The 16,503-nt window shown below is 33.7% G+C and overlaps 1 protein-coding gene and 1 long non-coding RNA gene across 7 annotated transcripts; both read right to left on the bottom strand.

The window, feature by feature from the left end:
* On the bottom strand, positions 2,670-7,374 carry LOC109363165 (glycine-rich cell wall structural protein 1-like). Of its 6 annotated transcripts, none has more exons than XM_019609315.1 (3): positions 6,649-7,374; positions 6,214-6,519; positions 2,670-3,615 (listed from the first exon to the last, which is right to left on the bottom strand). In XM_019609315.1, exons 1-3 carry the CDS (start codon positions 7,184-7,186, stop codon positions 2,891-2,893), a joined length of 1,569 nt encoding a protein of 522 aa, XP_019464860.1. In that variant the 5' UTR covers positions 7,187-7,374; the 3' UTR covers positions 2,670-2,890. The 6 variants fall into 6 exon arrangements, with proteins under 6 accessions (XP_019464860.1, XP_019464858.1, XP_019464859.1 ...); XM_019609313.1 differs by having other exon boundaries at positions 6,214-7,204; positions 7,246-7,374; XM_019609314.1 differs by having other exon boundaries at positions 2,670-3,462; positions 3,592-3,615; positions 6,214-7,373.
* On the bottom strand, positions 11,728-14,652 carry LOC109363416. The gene is made up of 2 exons (XR_002109489.1): positions 14,524-14,652; positions 11,728-12,281 (listed from the first exon to the last, which is right to left on the bottom strand). It is a non-coding gene; the product is annotated as an uncharacterized LOC109363416 (long non-coding RNA).

Here is a 16,503-nt window from a genome sequence, read left to right as displayed (position 1 = left end):
GGTAGATATAAGTCCACACTTTCTAATGAATGTCATTGAGATTTATTGATTGTTATAGCATATGAAACAATTATATGGAATTGTTTTCTAATAAGCTTGAAAGACCATGTAGATTGAAATGGGGATATTGACATGTGATGAATATATATGATATGTCCAATGTTTTTACCCGACATGATTTTTGTTTCAAGTGTATAGTTTTCTATTTTAGTCACCACAAATCTTGTACCATTACATAATCTTTCTGTTTGATCTAAATTCCTCAACAACATTATTGGAATTCCAACTTTCAACTTGGTCTTATGATTCGGAAGACCAGAGGTTGAAAGTGTGTTTAGAAATTTTGGAGTTAGTATGTTGATTGCTACAATATCATTAGTAATATACTCATAACATATTCATTGATTTGATCAACAATCTTAATTGCTGATGCAAGTATTGCTTTAGATTGCAAATATTCTCCGTCCTTATAGTGATGTTGTAGGTTTGGATAAGTGTTAGACATTGTTGGATTAATTGTGTTACAAAATCAATAATCAAATGTTCTTCCAAAATATCAACTTTAACACAACCATCATTAGTTTTCGATAATTTTCCATCTCCAACATTTAGTATCCATTATAAGAAATCCTTGATTTCTGATCCGTTGTCATTATTTTGTAAATGCGTGTTCTTTGAAAGAGTTAAAATTTTACATCGACGTCAAATATAAGATGAGTTGATTGTTGCATGTACAATATGTGAACGACAACTTCTTGGAACCAATGGCAAAAAATTTCTGAAATCACCTCAAAAAACTACAACCTTTCCTCCAAATAAGATTGAGTCATTTGATGTTGTACCTATTATGACTACAAGACTTCTATCAAGTCCCTCAAAACAAAACTTATACGTCATTGGAGCTTCATCCCATATAATTAGCTTTATTTGTATCAATAAGTCAGCAAGTTCAAAACCTTGATGAATGTTGCAAATAGAGTTCTCAATACATGGTACATAAATTTTGAATGAGCAGTTTTACCCCGTTAATAACAAAGGAACTATACAATTTGAAGTAACACTTAATACAATTTGTTTATGAGATGAGACAAGATTGTGGACACCTGATCCATATTCCTTAAGAATAAGGATTATCTCTATTACTAGAGAGAGAAAAAAAATTTGCACTTAGTTTTAGGATAAAAATATCATTACAAGTATAAATAGAAGGACATAATTATCATTCTATTTTATTTTTGACTTATTTTATTAAACACTTCTCTTTCCAAATGTGGTTCATTCCTTAAAGTCTACCCGATAGAAATTCAACATATTATAATATGTTTAAACTCAAGTATCGGTAAAAACACTATTAGTTTGAGCAAGCGTAGCCAATGACACTCTCGGTTTGCCAAATATATATGAGCGAGAACTGCTTATTGAATAAGTCTTTTAAATTTACTTCTTGTCCTAACTATCAATTTTAAGGAAATATAGTGGTTTAGATCTACTCACGAATTCAAACCATTGAATTTTCCCTAGAATTAATTGATGGTGAGGATAAGGAGTACGTTTAAAAAAGTTATTGTTAGAGTAAATGGATTCACTCTCATTATATATATATATACACCATTTGAGACATGTGATGCTTGTTCTTATATATATATCGTTAATACTCTCTTTCCAATGGACTGAGATCCTCTGTCCCACAAAGTGGTAGTTCTCATGTTCATATCCAATAGTATTCCACAAAATAATATAAAATATTGATTTATTTTTTATAACTTTTTTTCAATTAAATGATGCATTTTGATTGACTTTGGACACCTTTAGAGACACCAATGGGACATGAGAACTTCATCCCTTCCCAATAGTGTTAAAGTATTTTTTGGGCACGGTTAATGTAACTAGTTCTGTAACGTGAACAAAACTAATCATTAAGGTATTGTTTGAGAGTGAAGTTTTGAAGGAGAAGGAAAGGAAAATGATTACTTTGGAAAGTCTTCTCCTTGTTTGGGAGTTGGATCAAAGAGATGATAAGTTTTTGGATATAAAATGTCAAAATAACGAAATATGTTTAATAATAATATATAATCATTTCTCATTGTTAATTACATTTTTAATGAAAAATAAAAAATATTCTTACATTATCATTAATTTACCCTCATTCGTCTAAATTTTATACTCTCAAATAATGCAGAGGATTTCCTTCATTTTCTATTCCATTCCTCCCCCTTCCTAACCCTTTGATATCTCTCCTTCCCCTTCTTCTTCCTTCCTAACTCCCAAACAAAGCCTAAGGGTGGAGATCAAATGTCGTCATTCCTATCTCATTTGGTGTTCCCATTCAATCATAAAATCTTATTTGATTAAAAAATAAAAATTATAATAACATAAATTAATATTTATACACTATTCTATGAAATTTGATTGATTTGGTACATTAAGACAAAAAAAATTTGGGAAGAGGATCCTTGTGTAATCATTAATCCTTTGTTAATCTTGTGACAACTTATTTTTTATTTTTTACGTGAACGCCAACATGAAGTTTGAGACGTAAACTTCCTTATAAATTAAAAGAGATCTTAATTCTTAAGCACTAATACCCTTTCGGCCTCGAAACGAAGATGGAGCTCCATTGATCATGTTTGTCTGAGACATGACTATATTCTTAAAAAACACAGTTTGGATTCACGTAACTGAGTAGTTTATTACAGTTTTCAAATAAAGATGTTGTAGTGACTAACAACTAACAAGGATGTCATAATGTAACAAAAGTGTTATAAAACCTTAAATAAATTATATAGAAAAACATTGTGATAATCACATAAACGACTCATTATTTGAGGTACGTTCCACTGTCCAGGTAGTATTAGCAAGAAGATGCAGAAATGTATAACTTCATGCATGCTTAATGTTTGCCACCACCACCACCAGAACCGCTTCCAACTCCAACTCCAGTACCTGTTCCTGTTCCAGTTCCAATTCCAACTCCAATGCCAATGCCAATTCCAACACCAAACCCACCACCACCATGACCACTTCCTAAACCTGCTCCACCTCCACTTCCTATACCACCACCTGCACCAAATCCTCCACCATGACCTGAACCTCCACCTGCTACACCACCACCTCCGCCGCCACCTCCTCCTCCTCCACCTCCTCCAGCAGCTCCACCTCCTACACCACCACCTGCACCAAACCCTCCACCTTGACCTGAACCTCCACCTACTCCACCACCTCCTCCTCCTCCTGCTCCACCTCCACCTCCAACTCCTCCACTAGCTCCACCTCCTACACCAACACCTGCACCAAAACCGCTACCTTGACCTGAACCTCCACTTATCCCACCTCCGCTACCACCTCCTCCTCCGCCACCAATTCCTCCTCCGGCAGCCCCCCCTCCTACACCACCACCTGCACCAAAACCGCCACCTTGACCTGAACCTCCACTTATTCCACTGCCGCCACCGCTACCACCACCTCCCCCACCACCAATTCCTCCTCCCGCAGCCCCACCTCCTACACCACCACCGGCACCAAAACCGCCACCTTGACCTGAACCTCCACTTATTCCTCCACCACCACCACTACCACCACCTCCTCCACCACCAATTCCTCCTCCAGAAGCCCCACCTCCTACTCCACCACCTGCACCAAAACCTCCACCATGACCTGAGCCTCCACTTAAACCGCCACCTCCACCCCCACCTGCTCCACCACCAAGACCTCCTGAACCACCGCCAACACCACCTCCAGCTCCAAATCCTCCACCATGTTCTGAGCCACCTCCCAATCCACCTCCACCACCACTTCCTCCACCAAGGCCTCCACCTCTAGCTCCACCACCTACACCTCCCCCGGCGCCAAAACCTCCACCATGACCTGACCCACCCCCAAGACCACCACCTCCTCCACCACCAAAGCCGCCGCCGCCACCAGAACCTCCTCCAAGACCACCACGACCAAAGCCTCTTCCACTGCCCAAACCACCTCCCCGGCCACGACGGCCACCAAACCAACCCCTGCAGCGTGGTCCACCTCCAAATCGACAATCATCACCAAGAGTGATTACACTCATGTGAAGAACAATGCAGAAAACAAGAACACTCACAGAAAGCCATTTCCGATGGAAATTTAAAGTACCCATAACACTCTTAAGTGCCAACTACGAAAAGAAGAAGATAATGAAATAAGTACAAAGTTAACCACTTACTTTCACTTCCACTTGTTGCTGCTCTTGGGGAATAAGGACTATGCATTATATAGGCTTCGTCCACTTGTTGCCAAATGAAACAGTGTGTCTAACTACCTATTAAAGGGTGCATTTTCTGAACTGTTGAGGCATTGATGCTACATTAAATGAGAACAAGTGTGTAGAAGTGAAGTAGGATGTAAAGTCAAACGTTGATCAGGTTGACTTTCTATTTGGATGTGTTGAATTATACTGATAGATAGATCGATACATTTGTTAGGTATCATGCCATTTGTATTGCTTATCTGTACTATACACTTGTATTTTGTTCCAAAGAAAAATAATTCCACGTTCAATGGCATAAATAAATTAACTTTCATGGAGAAAGTATAGATCATACATTTTTGTCCCAATCTTTTTGTGTATGTTTAATGAAAAAGTGCAATTAATTAAATAGAAATATTCTAAAAAAACAAAAAGAAAATTTGTCTAAATTTGGAGAAAACTATGACTAGAAATTGAAGATATGATCATTTTACGACATAGACTCCTAAACTAGTTTAAGGACACTTCCATTAAAAAATGAAAAAGTATTCTCAATAACTCATTAGCCCTAACCTATATATACAAACTCATTGTTTAGTAACTTTTTTTCAATTAAATGATGCATTTTGATTGACTTTGGACACCTTTAGAGACACCAATGGGACATGAGAACTTCATCCCTTCCCAATAGTGTTAAAGTATTTTTTGGGCACGGTTAATGTAACTAGTTCTGTAACGTGAACAAAACTAATCATTAAGGTATTGTTTGAGAGTGAAGTTTTGAAGGAGAAGGAAAGGAAAATGATTACTTTGGAAAGTCTTCTCCTTGTTTGGGAGTTGGATCAAAGAGATGATAAGTTTTTGGATATAAAATGTCAAAATAACGAAATATGTTTAATAATAATATATAATCATTTCTCATTGTTAATTACATTTTTAATGAAAAATAAAAAATATTCTTACATTATCATTAATTTACCCTCATTCGTCTAAATTTTATACTCTCAAATAATGCAGAGGATTTCCTTCATTTTCTATTCCATTCCTCCCCCTTCCTAACCCTTTGATATCTCTCCTTCCCCTTCTTCTTCCTTCCTAACTCCCAAACAAAGCCTAAGGGTGGAGATCAAATGTCGTCATTCCTATCTCATTTGGTGTTCCCATTCAATCATAAAATCTTATTTGATTAAAAAATAAAAATTATAATAACATAAATTAATATTTATACACTATTCTATGAAATTTGATTGATTTGGTACATTAAGACAAAAAAAATTTGGGAAGAGGATCCTTGTGTAATCATTAATCCTTTGTTAATCTTGTGACAACTTATTTTTTATTTTTTACGTGAACGCCAACATGAAGTTTGAGACGTAAACTTCCTTATAAATTAAAAGAGATCTTAATTCTTAAGCACTAATACCCTTTCGGCCTCGAAACGAAGATGGAGCTCCATTGATCATGTTTGTCTGAGACATGACTATATTCTTAAAAAACACAGTTTGGATTCACGTAACTGAGTAGTTTATTACAGTTTTCAAATAAAGATGTTGTAGTGACTAACAACTAACAAGGATGTCATAATGTAACAAAAGTGTTATAAAACCTTAAATAAATTATATAGAAAAACATTGTGATAATCACATAAACGACTCATTATTTGAGGTACGTTCCACTGTCCAGGTAGTATTAGCAAGAAGATGCAGAAATGTATAACTTCATGCATGCTTAATGTTTGCCACCACCACCACCAGAACCGCTTCCAACTCCAACTCCAGTACCTGTTCCTGTTCCAGTTCCAATTCCAACTCCAATGCCAATGCCAATTCCAACACCAAACCCACCACCACCATGACCACTTCCTAAACCTGCTCCACCTCCACTTCCTATACCACCACCTGCACCAAATCCTCCACCATGACCTGAACCTCCACCTGCTACACCACCACCTCCGCCGCCACCTCCTCCTCCTCCACCTCCTCCAGCAGCTCCACCTCCTACACCACCACCTGCACCAAACCCTCCACCTTGACCTGAACCTCCACCTACTCCACCACCTCCTCCTCCTCCTGCTCCACCTCCACCTCCAACTCCTCCACTAGCTCCACCTCCTACACCAACACCTGCACCAAAACCGCTACCTTGACCTGAACCTCCACTTATCCCACCTCCGCTACCACCTCCTCCTCCGCCACCAATTCCTCCTCCGGCAGCCCCCCCTCCTACACCACCACCTGCACCAAAACCGCCACCTTGACCTGAACCTCCACTTATTCCACTGCCGCCACCGCTACCACCACCTCCCCCACCACCAATTCCTCCTCCCGCAGCCCCACCTCCTACACCACCACCGGCACCAAAACCGCCACCTTGACCTGAACCTCCACTTATTCCTCCACCACCACCACTACCACCACCTCCTCCACCACCAATTCCTCCTCCAGAAGCCCCACCTCCTACTCCACCACCTGCACCAAAACCTCCACCATGACCTGAGCCTCCACTTAAACCGCCACCTCCACCCCCACCTGCTCCACCACCAAGACCTCCTGAACCACCGCCAACACCACCTCCAGCTCCAAATCCTCCACCATGTTCTGAGCCACCTCCCAATCCACCTCCACCACCACTTCCTCCACCAAGGCCTCCACCTCTAGCTCCACCACCTACACCTCCCCCGGCGCCAAAACCTCCACCATGACCTGACCCACCCCCAAGACCACCACCTCCTCCACCACCAAAGCCGCCGCCGCCACCAGAACCTCCTCCAAGACCACCACGACCAAAGCCTCTTCCACTGCCCAAACCACCTCCCCGGCCACGACGGCCACCAAACCAACCCCTGCAGCGTGGTCCACCTCCAAATCGACAATCATCACCAAGAGTGATTACACTCATGTGAAGAACAATGCAGAAAACAAGAACACTCACAGAAAGCCATTTCCGATGGAAATTTAAAGTACCCATAACACTCTTAAGTGCCAACTACGAAAAGAAGAAGATAATGAAATAAGTACAAAGTTAACCACTTACTTTCACTTCCACTTGTTGCTGCTCTTGGGGAATAAGGACTATGCATTATATAGGCTTCGTCCACTTGTTGCCAAATGAAACAGTGTGTCTAACTACCTATTAAAGGGTGCATTTTCTGAACTGTTGAGGCATTGATGCTACATTAAATGAGAACAAGTGTGTAGAAGTGAAGTAGGATGTAAAGTCAAACGTTGATCAGGTTGACTTTCTATTTGGATGTGTTGAATTATACTGATAGATAGATCGATACATTTGTTAGGTATCATGCCATTTGTATTGCTTATCTGTACTATACACTTGTATTTTGTTCCAAAGAAAAATAATTCCACGTTCAATGGCATAAATAAATTAACTTTCATGGAGAAAGTATAGATCATACATTTTTGTCCCAATCTTTTTGTGTATGTTTAATGAAAAAGTGCAATTAATTAAATAGAAATATTCTAAAAAAACAAAAAGAAAATTTGTCTAAATTTGGAGAAAACTATGACTAGAAATTGAAGATATGATCATTTTACGACATAGACTCCTAAACTAGTTTAAGGACACTTCCATTAAAAAATGAAAAAGTATTCTCAATAACTCATTAGCCCTAACCTATATATACAAACTCATTGTTTAGTAGGGTGAACATAAATATAATTGTATGGATGAAGATCTTCTGTCTCTCTGATAATATTCCAAACCAATTAAAAAATTTCATTTAATTAAAAAACATAAACCAATATTTTATATTATTTAATGAAATAATATTGGCTATGGATACAATAACAAAGTCTTTTTGAGACCGAGAATCCATTTTGTTTAATTCGAAATGTTGAATAGATTAATATTTTCAACTTCAATCCAACTCTAGAATTAGAGGCTAGTTGACCATAATAAATTGATTTGACTAGTTTTTGAACTCAACTATGATTTTATTTGCAATTAAATATAACATATTCTCATTTTAGATAAAATATTCTAAACAATAGTTATTATTATAGATATGTAATTTGTCATATAAAATTAAATATGCAAATAGTTTGATAATTATTTATACTAGCGTGTTGACATGCACTATCGTGTCTGTCAACCCGCTTTCCTATCGTTTGTAATGTATAGTTTGTATTTTATAAATTCAAATATAATTTTTTGCGCTAAATTTACGGTTGAATTTATTCAATTGGTCTAATATTTAATTTTTTAAATACACTTTTAAAATAAGAAGATAATAAGGATAAAATAAAAAAATAATATTATATGGGTTTTTTGGTAGAAATAAAAAGATATTGAGGGCAAAATAGGAAACACAAATTACACCATGATGGGTAGTTATTTTGTGTTTTTCCTTTATTAATAGTATAGAAGTATAGATATATAAGGAGAATATTAGATAATCAATTATATGTAAAATTATACTCACATTATAACAATAAATCATTTGTATAAGAAGGTACTAAATAACTAGCTAAAACAATTGAAAAAATGGAATAAAATACAAAGTTATATTAAGAGATAGATTTTACAACAAAATACACTATTTACTAGTCATTACTCTACAAACAATAAATATACACAAATTAGACTCATGAATAGAGATGGCAAAATGGGTATTGCCCGCGGGCGCACCCGCATAGCCCGCATTTTTTTGCAAGCAGAGCATAAGTTTTTTGTCCATTTGCCCGTTTCGCCCAGCCCGTTTTGCCTGCCAAGTTTGTGGGCATTTCCGTTGGGCATGCGGGCGGCCCATAAACATAATTTAAGGAAAAAAGTAAGAAAATTTTAGATTAGTTATGGTGTAATGTGATTTTTAATCCCTACAAAAATTGTAATCAAATGTAATTTGTTAAATTTCATATAAAATATCAAAAAAATTGTTAATTTTTTATCTTCAACTACTTTATTTAATTCAATTTTATTTATTATATGAATTTTTTGTTTTTTTAATTATTTAAAAATGGCCGCGGGCCGCCTATAAGCCCGTTAGCCCGTTTCAAAACGGACAAGACAATGAATTTTGTCCGTTAAACAATGTGGGCATGCCCACGCCCACTTAAATTTTTGCAGGCGTGAGCTAAACGGGTCGGGCAGCCCATTTTGCCATCTCTAGTCATGAATGACTATAGGACGAGTAAGATTGAGTCATGTTTATCTTTGAACCAACCCAAAATTTTATCTGAATCTAACTTTTTTAAATCGAAACCCAAGTTTAAACCTAAGAAAGCAAATAGGGTCCTACCCACCATGTAGTATTTGAGAAAAAAGTCTACTGGCTGTGATGTACACGGAAATAAGTTGGTCAAATCTACGGACGCGTATATAGTTGGCTATTCTGCGTAGAATTAAATTCACGATGGTAACAGTACCTGACAAATAATAATGGGCAGTGGTTCAAAAATTAAATCCAAAACAATGTAGCTTCTCTGCCTTGTAGTTGTAAGCCAGACATAGCTACGTTGACATTGGTATAACGAGTTCTGATATTTGATTTGTTCACGGAATCTGATATATTTTTGTTAGATTAAGATTCATTGTTTTTAGTTTCACAAGATTAAATTTACATTTTTCACTACTTATAATTTTCTATTACGTTTCTCTATTATATACAACTAGTATGTTGACATTCCGTGTTAATCGACATCCATTCTTATTATTTAAGATTAAGTATAGTCTTATAGGTAATTAGGTATTAATAAGTTTTTTATTTCTTAATAATTATATTAATTGGTTTAGTTTGTAAAGGTTTTACTGGATTTCCTTAAGAAAGATTTCAAATTATTGATACTTTTTTAGTTTGTATTCACTCTATATAAAACATTTAACACTTTTTTCGTACTATCAAAAGTATCCTCTTACTTATAATATTTAGTACTCTATGACAGAATACACTCTCTGAATGAGTACATGTGATCTAAGAATGGAACTATTCTTTACCACTATTATGGATCACTCCCTTTGTCAGCAATGAGAAAGATACATCTCATATGAAACTATTCCTTTAAATTTAATATAAGCTGGCAGTGGAGGAAAATTATCAAGATAAGAGACTTATTTTGAAGTGGATTAAGTGGATCAAAATGGAATGCAACCTTAAGTGGCAATTATACAATCAAATCTGGACATAAATGGAGAAAAGAAGTTACTGCAAAATTACCTATATTTAGGTTTATTTGGGGTAGATATAATGTCCCTAGCTATGATATATTATGCTGGATTATGAACTATTGCTTATTAAATCTAGGCTTAGCTAGTTTACTTACATTTCGATGTTGATGATATGTTATGTATTCTATGCAATGAACTAGCTGGGGATTAGGATCATTTATGTTTCAAGTGTCAGTATACTACTGAGATTTTGAATGTGATTAAGGAATGGCTGAGATTAAAAGATTCTATTCCTAGAAACACAATATTTTACATATTTGGAAGTTCAAAAAGCCAAGAAGACTGGTTCTCTTTGCAATTATTGCAGCCTTGGTATATGATATATCATAAGGTCTTTGAAATAATTGCCAAGCCTCCTATAATTTTGTTCAACCAAATTAAACAGAAGATATCATGAAGAGTTGGACATTTTTGGAGAGGTAGGTATCCATCAACAGAGAAAGAATTTGTTGAGAACATTGGAAGCTCAGTTTGACCAAAGACATAGCTTGAAATGTTCAAAGGTTTAAGTGTAATTAGGCCTAGTAGTCTGATTTTCTTTTGTTTGAGATTGTTTGGTATTATGTGTTGAATTGTGTTAACACATTCTCAGTTATAAGAGGTGGATGTGAATGAGATATTAGGAGGAACCCTTCCTAGAAGATTAGAACACAACTAAGTAATTTTCACTCAAAAGAGGTACACTCAACCCAGCAACCAAACTTACCAAGTAGAACTCTTTATTTGTAAATTAAGCAGTGTTGATAATTCTGTATAGGTGCATGGAATTGCAGAGGACAAGGCAGGAAAATTGCGTTTTGCAAGTCGAGTGGACAATTCGATTTCGGGCTCAGGCAGCAGGTGGAGCTATTAGTGCCAAAGCTCACCTGCTAGTCATGCCAACTCAGTACAAGCAAATGCTTAAGGGTCCTTTCTTGAAGGTGGACTTGCATAGAGGAGCTATAGCTGAAGGGGTGCTGACTTTTACTCTTATAACTTAGTTATCCTAATTGTTCTGCTCAAGTGTCCACAGAACCCTGAAGAAGGTCAATGTATGGAAATTTCAGAAACCAATTTGGATGTTAACCTTTTTAGGAGTGTGTATGATGTGAGATAAATCTGTGGTTACTAGGAGTTAGAGAAATGGATAGAATTATTGGGGAGATGGAACTAATATTTTTTTGGACTTGATTTATGTTTTTGATGAATTACTTAATTGCATGGATGCACAAATATTAACTGCAGAGTTCTACATATTTTATCAAAAACATCAGTGAAGATTAAATCACAAGAGGCAAAATGTGAAAGGAAAATATAATCTTGAAGTGAAAGATCCAGAAATCAAATACCTTACAACATGGTTATTACTGAGGAAATTTAAAGTTCATCAAACTCTCACTATTCCTAAAGAAACTCATAACCACAAAATTTAATTTATTACAATATACTGCAAAAGTGCAAAGAACAACAAGGATGTAAAATTCATAGGTACTATTACACAGATAGAATGCAAAATTACTGTATTCAGTATAAAAACAGTGCTAAGTTTTGAAGTTGTCAAGGGGAACTCTCTCCAGAAGGTACAAGAACATAAGATCTCAACTAAGCACATTTGTAGAAGCATCAGTGGAATAAAGAGATAACATTGATGGCTTGAGATCCTAGACCAGTACAAAAGGGTATACTGGTTTGATCATGATTCATGACCATTATCACTAATTTGCTTTTAATGAAAGCCATCAATGAAACCTCTTTTCTCACTGTAACATCCAATGGTAGCTATGGATCATATATGGGAAATAATGGTGTTATTATACATGAGGAAGCTCTTAAAATCTGCATGGTTAGCTCCTTCTTATACACCAAATTACACAGCTTGTTTAGCATAAGATACTCCTTCTTCCTGTTAATATAGGAAAGAAATGCAAAATCAAATTAGACTGTTATTTCAAAAGTTGAAGCACCACACAACTAAAATTATCGAGTATACATTATTGGTGTTATCGCCTAGTAGGATAAAAACTTTGTTTTTATTGTATATTGTTGGTGTTCAGTAAGAATTTATTTAATTACCTATCTAAAGTTGCACTAAGATATGTAAAGACTAGAGTGACAGGTTTAAGGTGCAAACAATCATTTTTAGTATAAATATAAAATATAATATATATTGTTGAAAATATTCCCTATCATAATTGGGATAAAAATCACCGTGTGTAAAACAGTATTATACTATCTGTCTTAAACTAATTAGAATGCTACTTTTTATTACTTTTATTTTTATAATTTTTCTTTTATTCACACATTAATATATGATTGACTTCACATAAAAAATCAAACACCATTAGAGATAAGTGATCTTCATCCATCATCCATTATAAAACTATTCTAAGATCGTGTCCTATTGTTGATTGGAACTGGTTAAGTACTCCTTTAGCTATTATGTTGTTATTTATTATTTACTATATGAAAGAGTCCAATAATCAGAGTGCTAACGTGTCACAGTCAATGGTACTAGCATCACAAGATGCCATATATATATAGACAATGATATGTTGTCTCAAACCCTGTCTCAGACTAATCCTATTATGTCATATCAGTTAAAAAATTTAAATATTCATAATTTTATCAATTTTGTTTCATTATGATTGATCAGAGACGTGATTTGGAACATGGTTGAAGACAACAGATCGCCATCTCCATACATATAGTACCATTAATTTGGGTGGAATGATTCTGTGGTCCAGGATACATCAACACCATTAATCTTTTAAACATGCATATAAATTTAATTGAGGAATAATACATTTTATATATATATCCATATAACTTAGACCAAAGATCCACTTATTTCAAAGATCTTTGCCATCAATTTTGTAGATATCTAATAGTTTAAATTTATTCACTAATTTAAACCATTAAATTTTTTATAATTGATAGCCATGATATGAAGTATGTTAATTAAACTAAATAATACATAATTAATGATGTATATATGTGTTACTCAAACCTATAATAATTTGAGTGTAAATTTATTCTATAAAAAAATATACATAACCACTATATTATTTACTATTCATTTTAATTAATTTTTTAAAGAGTTAGTAATAATTAAAAATCAATAATATAGGATACAGTGACCAATATATAAAATACATATATATTTATATATTCTATTTGCTAATCTTATGAACCAATCATTCTTTAAGACTCTGAAAAAAAACATTAGTCAGTGACATTTCTGTATGCAACGATCTCTTGATTTGTTTACTCTACTTTATCACATCAGATCCAACTTCCGACACAGATTACAATTCGCCACAGAATAGCAAATAAGATCCCTCAATAAATTTAAGATACTTATTTTTTTACTATAAAATATCCATTATTCAGAAATCACAACTATACCACTAATACAGATTTGAGGGTATAATAAAACTTTCCTTAGAATTTCTAACTTTTTTTTACAAACACGAATTAGAGACCATGGTTAAGACTAGAATAGCCCTGTGTCGGGTAAGATTTACATGTTAGGTGGTTATGAACATATTTATTTTCTTAAAAAACTGAAAATACAAAATGAAAGTTTTTATCATTTTACAAAAAAAAAAATGCAAAACAAGAAGCATGAAAGTATCCGAAAGAAACTGTTATTGGGTTCTTTAGTCTATAATGGCTTGTATCCGAAATGTTAAAGGGTCACAGAACATTGATCTTATATATAAATCCAGAAAAACTAGATAATTAAATAATGTTACCACCAAAGACACTAATTTCAGTTATAGTGGAGCTACTGATTCATACAATGCCACAAAAACCTTAACATAAAGTTGTAACAACTAACAACAGATCAATGAATTACAAGCTGATCTTCATAAAAAATATTCCTAACATCTATGAACAATATCTTATACCCCATCAATAGTGACAATTAAAAGTTTATAACTTTGGACCATATATTGATGCAAATATATTCCTCAGTTATTTTTTTGCTATATATAGTAAGCTGAAAACAGTACAACTATCTATATGCAAGCTTGCACTATGAGATATATCAAGTACTGAGACAGAAAATTTGTATGGTACATTTAAGGATGAATCATATAACTATATAAGATATAAAAATATAAAGCAATGATGAAAAGTACCTTTGATCTTAGATATTGAAGATGAAGAAGTGAATGAAAGAGGAGCAGCCAAGTTTATTAGCACATACATAGGGGTTGGCCCATTAGAGAGCTTGGCTGCTCCTCTTCGGAAAAAGAAGTAAGACTTAAACCTTAAATAATCATATAGTCAAAAAATATTATAATGAAAAAGGAAATATGTGATATTCATTGAACCTGGACGCAGAAAACCCAACCATAGAACATAGGAACACTATGGTTCTAGGTACAGAGGAACACTATGGTTCTTGGAGGAGCATTAAAATATTTGGCTTGAAATATAACGCATCTTCTGTCTTACAATATATGTCACTAAATGTATAATGAATTATGATTAGTTATAAAAATATTTAATAATTAAACTTTTAACTTAAATATATTTTTTTCAACTAATTACAGCTTAAATCACATGAGCAATATGGGACAACAAATATGCTAGCATTATGTACACTAACCTTTTCTTTTTATGGAAAATAATAATAAAAGCAAAAGAGTAATGAAGTATAGAGCAATTAGTCTTGTTTAAACATGTGTCACATTCCTATGATTTAATAACATATAAAAAGATCAAATATGTAACAAATATTCAATGACGGAAGATAATGCTTTTATTTGTGAAATTTGGCTGCAAACATAATATCATTTCCTCAATTTATGAAACAAAAAACCTAAATCATTGAGTTTAATTTTGATATTAAGTTTTCTTTACACTAATCATTTATCATCTCATATTTACTATGACTTTTTATGTGATTATGGCATAAATCAAATACTTTTAATAATATACAGGCCCGACCCATATGCATGTGCACATGGTCCATTTTTGACATGGGCCCCAAATGTTTTCTTTAGGTAATATTGTTTAATTTTGTATTTATTTTGGGATAATGACTTTGTTATATTTTAATATCATTATTTGAGTGATTAGCCAATAATGATTGTACTTGTGTGAGCTCCTCTTAGTTGAGCATATTAATGTACACTTATAGAGATTACTAATATTTTGGAGAATTCCTTATTGTTTAATAAATGTTACAAATATATAAATATTAATTGATATTTGTTTCCAAGTTTTAATGTTTAAATTATACATAATTTTCATAAACTAACCATCTCATTATTTAATCACAACCACTCAGAAAACTAGGATAACTGGGTGTGATAATGTGATAAGTTATATTTGATAAAACTAGCTTTTAGTTATGATATTGTAAGTTGTGAATATAGTAAGAAACTACTAGTTGTGTAGATAACTTATTGAACAAGAGTTGTTTAATAAAAGTAGCTGAAATTTATTAAATAATTAAAACAACACATGCAATATATTTAGTTTTTTATTTACCAAATTATAATTATTAATTATAATAATTAAATATGTAAATAACTAAATACTGATAATTTGATAAAATTAGTATTAATTATATAATTAAATAAATATTGGAATTCCATAAAATTATTAGTAATACTGTAATTATTTATTTAGTCATATACATGATTCGGTAAGATATTAGTAATTAATTTTAATAATTATTAATTTATTTATTTACTTATAATTGATATTTTAGTGTGATGTTTAGTAAACATTAAAAGGGCAAAACTGATCAATTAAATATTGAAAGTTTTTATGTTTTTCTGAAAAGTTTATTGTATTTACTTTCTAAAAACTAGTTTTCAAACACTGCAAATTCTCTTTTTAGAAACTACAAACTCATTGAAAGTTTCATTTATCAAACAATTCTAATAGTTTATCGATTGAATAAAAAAACTATAAGTCATCGGAAAAGTTAGAAGCTGAAGTTGTCCAAAGATATAATGATAGTTGCCATCTCTTACTCTGTGTAACCTTCTAGGACGAGATAAGTCTACTATGTCTCAAAGTATCTACACTTATATTATTTCATGACATATATGTCTTTAGTTACCAAGTTAATTACTGAAGATCATCTTATATTTTGGCTAATT

Source organism: Lupinus angustifolius, chromosome LG13 (assembly GCF_001865875.1).
Source record: "Lupinus angustifolius cultivar Tanjil chromosome LG13, LupAngTanjil_v1.0, whole genome shotgun sequence".
NCBI lineage: Eukaryota > Viridiplantae > Streptophyta > Magnoliopsida > Fabales > Fabaceae > Lupinus > Lupinus angustifolius.
Note: the sequence above shows the minus strand (reverse complement) of the source record. Positions and strands in the feature narration are given on the sequence as shown.

Bases quoted from the DNA above. Each gene is read 5' to 3' on its own strand.
- LOC109363165 (XM_019609312.1), bottom strand. From the start codon at position 7,186: ATGGGTACTTTAAATTTCCATCGGAAATGGCTTTCTGTGAGTGTTCTT. The intron at 3,616-6,213 runs GTGGAGCTGCTG...GTGGAGTAGGAG, and splicing joins TGCAGGTGGTGGTGTAGGAG to GTGGGGCTTCTGGAGGAGGA.